The following is an 11,342-nucleotide window of genomic DNA, read 5'->3' as shown; positions in this document are numbered from 1 at the left end:
GGAAGCGGAAAGAAAGGAAGAATTTTGGTTAAAAATGGGAAAGTGGAGTGCAAGAAAGAAAAAAAATAGATAGTTTGTGTGTATGTGTGTTCCAACAAGGAAAGAGAGAAAAAGAGAGGCAGTTGAAAGGAAGAGAAAGAGAGAAAGAAAAGTGAAAAAGGTTAAGATATAGTGTGTGCACGACGACCAAGTTCTTATTATCAAAGGAATGGGTGGGTGAACGAACGAGTTTAATAAGGAATCGCGTACGCACTTGGGACCCTTAGGGGAAGGCAACATGGAATGGATGAATGAGCCAGCGAAACAAACGAACGTTAAATCAAAGCGCAATCAAAGAGTCCTTCCTTTAAATTCTATGCAAATTATTCCACTTCATTTCGCGCTCCTTTACAAAAGCTCAAAAAATCAATGACATCAACGCGAAAAAAACAGCAAAAAAGTGTGCACCTAATTTGTTTGCGTCCACTTAATTAAATGCCATTCTTTTACAGCAATCTTTTGCTCTAGAAACGGTTCGTCACGGGAATGTTGATGAAGGAGAGCTGAAGCAAAAACAAAAAATAAAACACAATAAATCCTTTATAACAAATGCAACCCTTTTTCCCTGTTCCTTTCGCCGGAAAAAGAAGGGATGCGGCAAATAAAAGTTTTGTTAATGTTTTACCCGGGAAAAACAAAAAATCGGACCAAAGGTTTGTTTTGTGTAGTGTAAACTTTTCACAAACTCAATTTAACGGACGATTGAAACGTAGTGCCGTGTTAACACAATTGCGTAAAAGTCAAGGGCATTTGTTTAGATAAATTTAGGGGAAAAAACTGTTGGAAATCTTGTTTTTTACAATGGGAAGGATAAATAAATAAAAGGAAATGAAAGTCACATAACACACACATTTCCGTACAAGCTATAAATACATTTAAAATTAGAAGTTTTCCAAGGAAAAAACCAGCAAAAAATAAAAAAAGAATAAAACATTCAATTGAATGTCTAAAAACGAAGCAGAACAATGATAAAAGCGCTTTAAATTTGGGCCAAACCTTCAACTTCCCTTTTGCTGCAGTACGATGGAGACGCCCAGTCTTTGGTCTAAAAACATGGCGAATAGAAAAAAAGAAGGAAAGGAATTCCTCCCCCCCCAAAAAGGACGCGCTACATTCTTGTCGTGGTGGTGCTGCTGGTTAGGACTTTCTTTTTCGTGTGAGCGTACGATTATAACGAGCTGTGTTACACGAGAAGGGTTCGTAAGCATTAAGTTGTCTTGTTGTTTCCTTTTTTTTGCGCTTCAAACACTTCAAAGGAACTTCCTCTAATTTATCGACAGTTTTTAACGAGAGTCTAGTAAAAAAGCATTTCATAAAGATTGTGTTTCTTTTCTTAATGATTTGTTAACCTTGAAAAGAAAGTAAGCTTCCATAAAAGCCTTAAATTTACTCAATGAAGCCGTATCATAATGGTTGAGTAACCCTGTAGCATGATTCTCAGCCATGACAAGATCAAATACAATCAAAATCAGTGCTAGGCACTCCGTTCATCTGTTCGCTGTGCTTTTGTGAGGAATGAACATGATCATGCAATGAGGGAAAGGATGTGGAAGCAGCACAACGATGGCGAGAAGATGAGCTTAAGAGAGGTAGTAGAACATAGAATTGAAAAGCACACACAAACACACTCACACAAACACACACACACAAATCGATGAAGTGCAAGAGAAAGGGAAAATGCAGGCAATGGGTATGAAAACGATGATGATGATGATGATGATGATGGGAAAAAGCATGAAACCGAGAGAGCAGAGCGCGCATACGTACCGACTAGGACCGTCACCTGGACGTTGATCTTGCCATTCTCGCTGTTGGACGTGGAGTACACCTCGGCGGCCGTGGTGGTGCTGGTGGCCGCGGCAACGGTGGCAACACCACCACCCCCGCTGCCCCCGTTTGCCGCCGCCGCCGACGCTGGAATGTTAACCGAACCGTGATGGTGCAGATGATGATGGCCACCCGCGTGATGATTGCCAGTAGCAGTAGGAGGATGATGATTGCTGACTAGACCCACCCCACCACCAGCGGGGGATGATGACGCACCACCCCCCTTCGTCTCGATCAGGTACGTCTCATCGTTATCCTTACCGTCCGGCGATCGCCGATCGTACTGGTTGAGGGTCGGTGACCCACCGCCCACCGGGGATCCCTTGCCGGCGGCGGCCCGGTGCCGCTGCAGGCTGCTGCTTTGGTTGTTGTTGATGCTGTTCATGTGGCGCACGCTCTGGTTGCTGTTGTTGGCTCCACCGCCGCCGCCACCGCCATTGATGATCGTGGCTCCATTCGGCAGACTGTTGTTATTTACACTGTTCATCAGATGGGCGGCGGACCCGTTCAGGCTGCCATTGCCATTGTGATGGTGGTGATGCAGGTGAGGGGGAAGATGATTGTTATTGCTACTGATGCCGTTACTGATGATGGTGGTGCTGGTGGTCGTGCTGTTCGTGCTGTTGCTGCTGCTACTACCGGTCGTGCTCGTGGTGGTCGTGGTAGTGGAGGAGGAGGGTGGAGTAGCAGTGGAGGTGATGGTGGCGTTGGTGGCATGCTGGGAGGAGGTGGAGGATGCGTTAGTGCGCACGGAGGTGGATGAAACCGAGGCGGAGGAGGACGATGACTGATTGTTATTGTCACCGTTTGCTGTCGCGGCTGCGGTTGCGACCGTCGTCGCCGTGGCCGTCGCGGCCGCCACACCGTCCGGCGTTGTGTAGCCCTGGAAGGAAGAGAACATGAGGAGAGAGAAAGAGAGAGAAAAGAGAGAGAGAGAAAGAGAAAGAGAAAAAAACCAAAAATTGTTAGACATTTTGCCATTTTAAGACGGAACTTGAGTGTTTCAGTGTATAAGAGAGCATTTTTTGTTGAAATTGTTAAGCTTCAATGCATTGCTTGCCACAGTTCGTGTGCATTGGCTTGCAGCACTACTACTTATAAACTCTTCTAAACTTCAACCCTTCGTCCAACGACAGCGAACAAAAAAAGTGGCTCTCCCCGCTTTGAAAGAACGATAAAACAGCCAACCCAACAATGAAAAAACCGATGATCTATTATTAAATGACGGGCGCTTGTTATCTATTGTTATGCCACTGCAATGCTTCCCCTCTATGCACATCCAACAACAAAATGTTGATAAATTCATTAACTCTTTTTGTAGAAAAAAAGGACGAAAGTGAACACGCGAGACAGCAAAAAGGGATAATTTGAAAAAAAAAGGTAATTAATTATTTTTAGTACACCATCCTTGCACTGGTTGCGCCCACTGCTGCTGCTGCTGCTGCTCCATTTGCTACCTACCCGATACCGTAGCCCGATAATGCTATCGTCCAGCGTGGAGTCTCGCTTCTTGTCCCGCTCCAGATAGAAGACGCGCCTCATTTTGGACTTAATTTTAAAGCTGGCTCTCCTTACCACACGCCGTCACTACACAATCCCTCTCTTTCCTGTTTCTTTTGCGAGTTTTGCTTGTGTGTCACCCTTTGGAATGTTCGCTGAATTGATTCGCTTTCTTATTGCTGTACCACTTTGTCACACACTTGTTCGCTTGAAACTGCTCAACACTCACTCGTTCGAACGTTCCAAAAAGCTGTGTTTTTATGTAAAAGCTACTGATTTGAATGCGCAAATAATAAATAAAAAACACACAGAGAAACGTTCTGTTAACGGAATATATTCTGAAGGAACTTTTCCACTCTTGTGCCGGAGAGACGACGAACTTTCTTTGGGTTGGAAAACCAATATCCCCATCGTGTGTTCGCGCTGGTCGCATCTCCTCAACCGGCGGGAGATGCGAACAATGCGGATTTGCAAAACTTTATGCACGTATTATGGATTATGTATGAGCATGTGTGTGTGTGTTTGTGTGCTTTTTTGCTTCATTCCCTCTTAAGACGATTGAGAGATTGTTTGGAAATGATTCTGCGTCGCTGGCGGGTGTGCGTTTTTCTGGGACGATTTTTACATACTTTGGTGATTTTGGCTGCTACGGGGGGGAGGTCACAAGTTATTGACCACATATCGAGCTTGAACATTTGTGTGCACACGAAACCAAGAAGGGTGACGAAATGCAGGATAATATAAGTTGTTTTTCCCCCTCTACTCATCTTTTTTGTCTCTTGCATAATACGAACTTCGCCTTTTATACCTTCTTAGCGTCGGAGCAGAAAAACAAAGGCCACCGAACACCAGTCAATGGAAGAAGGAATGCCAAGGGCACGTAATTGAGGCTTTAGGTGAGTGTCTTTGTATGTGTGTGTGTTAATAATAAATGTGAGGAACGCGGGTGGTAATCTTTGTTTAACGCTCACAATGACGCTACATAACGTCTTTTGGCCTGGAGTTATAATGAAGGAAGATTGTCTTTTGCCTGCAGCTCTTTTTTTTTGCTGCCTTCCCCGCAAAAGAGCGACACTCGTTCCTCCCGGGTACAAAATGACGACAAAGCGGATGATACTTGAGAGTAACTTAATGAAATTTGATAAACATTTTTTGATGAGGAACGTTAAACAACATTTTTTTATGTTTTTTCCCCATTACTATCCAAGGTTTTTATTATTGCAATGTAATACAATGAAATATAAATGAATTGGCAACAACTAAAGCACAACACATTTCCTCTGCAAATTGTATTTTAATGCACGTCTTGTCGATCGACCCACATACGTTTTTGTTTGCAACAAAAAGGGAAGTGAACGTGCTTTTGGCGTTAACTGGTCAACCAGTAATCAACACAAACCCCCCCCCCCCCCAAAATGTAGGAAATGACGATCCACTGTTCAAGTGTAGCAGAGCTGATTACAGCACAGGAAACCCTTGGAAACATGGATAACAGTTCCGCAAAGGAAAGGAAAAAGGCTTCACCCACAACGCACAGCACAGCGGGTCGGGTGCTGTTTACGCTCGAAAGCATCGCCAATCGTCGCCCGGAAGTGGGTCGTAAGCTGCCTAACCGTGTCCGAAATAAAGAATGATCTGACCTTCTAGAATTGGAGGGCGTATATTAGTGGGTGTCGAAAATGGAATGGAATTTAAAATAATAATCATCATCATCACCGCCATTGGAATGTGGGTATGTGTGTGGAGGCACTTAACAACCTAACACGTACGTATGGCTAACGGACGTCCTCTAGAAGGTGTTTGTGTCGTGTTAGTGGCGTCGCAGGAAGAGTGTATGAGCTTTGGTAGAAATAAGGAAGAAATAGTAGCTTCCATGACCTTCGCTTAGAGGCGTTTTTTTGGCAATAAACAATACTATTTAATTGTGGCAATATACTTGGTGATGGGTTGAGGTGTCATTTTATTTAATAATAAACCAATCACTTCCAGTATGTTATAAAATTGTAGGAATGAAATAAGCTTTAAAACAAGAACCATACAGACACTTCAAAAAATGAAACGAAAAGACATTTCCTCTACAACATCAACCTTGGTTCGATTACGTCCAAGCTTATAACGCTTATCGACAGTTTCGGTCGGCAAACGTGCGTGAAGAGGAAAAATTATTTATAAATGCTGCACATAAAAACTGCACATTATTGAGAGAGAGAGAGAGAGAAAAAAGTACGCCCTCAACATAACATAACGCACCCAAACAACACCCCCGTCAGGCCGCACACGTCGAGCAGAAAGTGAAATCTACGCAGGCATGGTGCGTGACTGGGTGTGTAGGCTAAGTGTGATCACGCTAAGGGTGATCGCGATCGTATTGTTGTTGTTCATGAAACATCGACCAAAGAAAAAAAGGCACAATTTTTTGGACTTCAAAGTGTCTAAAGTTTGGGTTGGAAGTGTAAAATGAAAAACTCGTAAGCTAGTAGTGGAGCATAAAGTGTCCACTGCATAAGCTTAATGTGATAATTGACCGTGAATAAGCCAGCCACTGTATGGGGAGAGCATGGAACACTATGCTTGTAGTTTTTTGCACTAAAATGCATCCCCTGCAGTACGGTCGATGTGTGAGTGAGTGCGTTGAAACACAATTAAAAGCCTCCAACGCGGTGTGGGCGGGTATGTTTTGCAATAAAGGCTCGATTAAGGTACGTGTTATTGGTTCGTTCAACGCTGTCCGTCCTACGATCGCAAGCCGCTTTTCATAGAGAGAGAGACAGGGAAAGGAGTGGAACAAGTTGCAAGTGATTGATTTTCCCCGCGGACGCACCGCAAAGGGTCAATGTGCTTTGGGCGGGGTCGTTGTGAAATTCGTTGCGTTGTTTGTTAACTTTATATGAACAAGCAGCAGCAACATATTCATACAATGCCTCCCGTTTGTTTGTCATTTTTCTAAACTTTTATGGAACCAGTTTGGTTCGTTTGCATGCGATTTGACTGTCTTCTGTTGAATATCCATTGGAATCTCCTCTTCGTAACCGTAGATGGATTCCGTTTAAAAAAAAGGCTACATTAGCTTTAAGCGACAGCTACATCACAGAGGAAACCACTAGCTCCATTTCAAACAGCACCGAAAACCTTCGTCACACTTGACGCGGTGGTGGTGTCGGTGAAGAGGACACTTCAAAGAAGGCTGACCCAGCACGAAAACGCCGCAGGAAAAACGCATCAAACGTCGGTCTTAAAATGTTATGTTTTGCTCGTTCCTTTTTTGGGGACAAACGTATATGAAAAGTGCTTTTGGGGGGTCTTTTAGGATTGCTAACATAAAGCCAGCGCCAGCGCGTGTTGACAGATGAAGCTTTGTGTTCGCAATTAAGGTTTGAGTTGGATGTAGGCACAAGGGAGGTGTTTTGTGACTGCCTCCGGCTGCCCTTGTGTGTTGCAGTTTCGTCCGAAAGAAGATGATTTCATCGCAACGAGAATCAAATAATCGAATAATCTTTCCCTCTTCATTGGAGTGTTTGATTTAATAATGTTTCGATCGCGCTGATTAATAGAAGCGGCGACGACACCGTGCGCATAATCTTATTAATCGAATGCAAAGATTTTCCTACGCTCGGGGTGCCATCATTAAACGTTCGCTTGATCACACAATTCTGTAAATCAATACTTCTCGTCCCCCCAGTGGCGGGCAAAAAAGGGCAGCATTCTAACGCAAATGAATCGAATCAATGATCCAAAACGCTTCGGGGCTGGATGGTGGGCGAAAATGCGCCGCCAAACAATACAATTCAATTGACATTGATCTTTTGGTGCGATGGGTGGTTTCGAGAAGTTTTAGGCTACAGATTCGCAGCGTAATATAATTTCGCTTGATGAAGCACAGCCGAGAAATGGGTGGAAATGGAAGACCGAACACAAAACCCAACCAGCAGGGCAGCTTGAAGGGCATTTTTACTTCACAGAATAAAAAAAAAAGCTTTTCGCGACTGTAATTTCATTAGCAACAGATGAACACGCGTGCTACTTCACAGGCGCAATGGAAGTTACAAAAATTGCGAATATTTTGCACCGGTTCAACGGCTGCCGACCTTTATCTTATCAGAAAATTGCAATTCTTCGCACTCGAGCGGTTCGTCGCTTGCTGATATTATTGTTATTATTTGGTTTCACCCGATTTTGTATGAAAATTATGCGCTACAAACAAACACATTTAATCACACGTAATCACCGTCACATAACAGAATTATGAATGCCTTGTTTTTGTTTTCATAGGTTTTGCTAACTATTTCACAACACTTAAAAGTAACTTTGTGTCGCTGGGTGGATCTCTTTTTTGGTCAATTTTATTAAATTATGGTTTTATCAGATCCGGTTTACTTTAAAACACACCACACGCACACATACACAGGCACAAAATCTTGCAAATCGCAACCTATTTTGCCCATCTTTCTAGGGCCGTTTCTAACACACTTTACCACTTTCGTCAAAGTCACTCGTCGAATGAAGTGAAACGGGGAACGGATATTGTTTTCTTCTGTAGCTCTGTAGTTTGTTGTTTGTTATAGACGAGTTAAAGAGCGCGCCAAAAACTCAAACACACACGAACACCTAAATGAGGGGCGAAATCCCTAAACGCGACGCTTCAAATCGCGGATCACGCACGTGCGACGGACCACTGCGTTGGCTGTGAACTGAACGCAACGCCCCGGACTCGCCACTGCCGGAGCCGTGCGCGCTTGCAGCTGATTTTCGGCGTGGCGATGGAAATTTTTGGCTTCAAACCAGTGGGGAGGGTGGGCGTTCCGGTGAGCCGCACCGCGTCGTTACCCTGTGCTGCTAGTTTCGCGCATCCTTCCCCACCTAACACGAGGGGCGAATTTATGTACGATGTGTATATGTGTGCGTGTGTGCGGGGACTAGAGATTTCCTTTTCTTGGCTGTGCGGGTGCGGGTTGGGTCTGGCTGATAATGTGATGCAAAAAGTTAAGGCGTTGATGTTCAAGCCACCCTGCGATCGTGTTGGTGCGCACCGATCACCGAAAAACACCAACAGCGAAAGCGTCGAATAGAAAAAAAACGCGACGCAAGTTCGATGTGCGCACGATGGCCGTGTTTAAGGGAGTGGTAGGGGTCGTTTTGTGTGTGTGTGTGTGTGTTTTCCCCCTTTTCTCGACACGCCTCAACAAGTGTGGGTGCGTGTTGCACTTGCGTCCGTCCGCTCCAAACACAAGTTGCATTCGGAAGCGACAGAGACGCAGCATGGGGAGGGAAAAGCCGGACGTAGACCCTTTAGAGGGGCACGTTTCCCTTTTTGAGGCCCGTGTGGGTGATGATGGACTGTTTTTGTTGTTGTAAATTTATTTATTAAATCGTGTATGTAATGGCACGTAAAGCACGATAAGCGCCAGTTGTTTTGGTGTCTTATTTTTTCATGTGCATTTTCATTACGCCTTCATGCCGCCCCGCTCTGACATAACGCCATTATGCAATGTGTGTGTCTGTGTGTGAGTGCGATATTCAAAGGCACATCCTAATCATCAGTCCAGCCAGCCAGCCAGCCAGCCACCACGCACTAATCTCGACCATAACCTAGCCAGCCTCCCCCCCCAATGCAATCCAATTAGAAACAAACAGCAGCGTGAAACTTTTTGCATTTTGCAATTGCAATTTCCTTCCTGTCACGCACCGAACACAACTGAAATGGCTTTAATTGCGGGCGCAAGCTATCGATCAAAGATGTTTCCTTGGCGCGCGCGCGTAGTGCAATGAACGACGACGCGGGGAGAAATTTGGGACACCAACGGCCGCTGCACCGGAAGTGCCATGCGTGCGCGCGTACGCCTCGGACGCTGTTGAAACCGTTGCACCAAAGAGCTGCAAAGCAGAGCGAGAAAGTTTTGGCAGCGAGAAGGTTCTAGGTTCGCGAACTAAGTGGAAAACTTTGCACAATCCGGCTCGTGGGAAAAGTGACACATTTGCGCCCACCAGTTGTTGCGTTGCAATTTGGATGAAGCTGCTAATGACAGGAAATGCGTCAGTGGTAAGAAGGACATAGCTTAAAAAGAGATTACAATTTGTAAGCACAAAGAATTATAAATCGCTTTGCAAATTACCAGCCGGGTGCATCTAATATTACAAACAATTCAAGCAACAGGGTAAATTGTCGCCGGCAATTTGATTGTAGTCACTTGATAATGACCAGTTCGTATGTAAAAACTAGACTCACTAATGAAAGTAAGGTATATAAAAGCTCGATGGCAATAAACTGAAAAGGAAAGTGAAATGTGAATTGAAGGTCATTGCTACACCACCGAAGCAATGGAATAAGTGCAACATTGTTGAATGCAGTTAAAGAGACATAGGTTGTTTTTAAAAAATGCATTCCCGCTTCAAAACACGCTGTACACGGCGGTCCAATCAAATTCAGCTTCAGCTGAATGTTTTACAACGTGCGCTAAAAACCATACAAGCGGTAAGAGCGTGCAACAATGTTAATGCGAACGGAATATCTCGACTGCGTACATAGATTAATAGCAGCCCCTACACTAAACCATACCCGTATGATAACGCGCACTCGCGAAAGCAACGCAGACCAGCTATTAACACCGATCGGGGCACGTTGTGATAATTAAAAAGCTTCGGAACGCTTGGGCACCCGGCCCTTCACGTACGCAGAAGAGGCACTGGCTACACAGAAGAACCTGTCCCCTTCGCGAATCATTTCATTTCCTACTTTCAGGCGGAAATCGGCAAACAAAACAAAACCAACATTGCCCGCGCATGTTACATTTACCGCCGCCTGTTGTGCCAAGCTGCTACTGATTGAATCGATCAGTACTACGCGAAAAAAAAAATGGTCATCATCAATCATGCATTCACCATTTGGGTGGAGGAGGTTGGAATGCATTGAAGCGTACCCAACACACCGGCATAGGGTTCCGCGTCAAAGTTCACAAAAGTCTACTGAACTGGAACCAAAGCTTGCGACGAGAGGGGGTGGATTGCCCTTTAGGCGGTGCTCAGCTAGCGTTACCACATTCCCCTTCGCTTAGAAATAGTTGCAATTGAACATTTATATAGAGCATATTGATAAGTTTTGATAAAGTAAATTGTAAAACAGTTTAAGCGATTGTGTAAATGATTTCAATATGCGATGCGTAACAGCAGGGAGCAAAATTCAATCACAGCCAGCACTTGTCAGCAGCAGAAACTCTGCAATTCCAATCAAACCGTATCTGCAATTGACAGTGAACGCCATGCACGTGGACGATAACAAAAAACGCGTCTATTGTTTTGACAAATTAAAGTTCAATTCGTTCGTCAAAACTTCCATAGCAAATGCGAAACAGATTGCTACCGTAAATTACAAAAAGGAGGAAGTTTTCGGCCAGATCAGAAGGCCAACAAAAAGCGAACGTAGCTCGATTGAAAGTGATAAATTAATTAGACCACATTGCGAAAGGGCGCACAGGATGTTTCGTTCGCCATTTTCCTTCCACCCCGAAACGCTATGGATAATGTTTGTATTCCATTTAACCACCATTGCTGAGTATTTTTAATTGCGTACTGTTTCATTATTCAGCATTTTTCCGATACATTTTGCTCTCTCCCGAAACAGAGCTTCGCTGGTTGACTGATTCTGGGTGGAAGTATATGTACGGTGCTGCAACCTCACCAATAATAGAGCATATTTTCCTAACCCCATTCCAAAAAATGGCACCCCCTAGCCTTGCGTTGTATCATAATTCAAAAACTTTTGATTGCTTTTTGCATTTAAGTCGTACGGAGCGCGGTGGCCCGAAGGGAAAATTTAGCCGAACACGTTTTTCAACCCAGCGCTTTTTGGCCGCGTCCAGTGCGATAAAGCGGCAGACGATTTCAATTTTCCACCTCCAAGTCACCTACATACACACACAAACCTGGGCGTCGACAGTACAGCAATCAAAAAGTTATGCAAACTAACGGCAACAAAGCAGTGG

General features: G+C 44.4%; 1 protein-coding gene across 18 annotated transcripts in view; it reads right to left on the bottom strand.

Moving 5' to 3' along the window:
- Nucleotides 1–11,342, bottom strand: part of LOC120955791 (protein phosphatase 1 regulatory subunit 12B-like) — an 82,154-nt gene that overhangs the window by 2,843 nt on the left and 67,969 nt on the right. For 16 of the 18 annotated variants that reach the window (XM_049609329.1, XM_049609330.1, XM_040376947.2 and 13 more), the window contains one exon: nucleotides 1,807–2,749. In XM_049609329.1, coding sequence (XP_049465286.1) covers nucleotides 1,807–2,749 — 943 coding nt within the window. The remainder of the gene's footprint in view (nucleotides 1–1,806; nucleotides 2,750–11,342) is intronic. The other 2 variants (XM_040376952.2, XM_040376953.2) reach the window with 1 other exon arrangement.

Source organism: Anopheles coluzzii, chromosome 3 (genome assembly GCF_943734685.1).
Source record: "Anopheles coluzzii chromosome 3, AcolN3, whole genome shotgun sequence".
NCBI classification, from domain to species: Eukaryota; Metazoa; Arthropoda; class Insecta; order Diptera; family Culicidae; genus Anopheles; species Anopheles coluzzii.
This window is presented reverse-complemented; position numbering and strand designations above follow the sequence as displayed.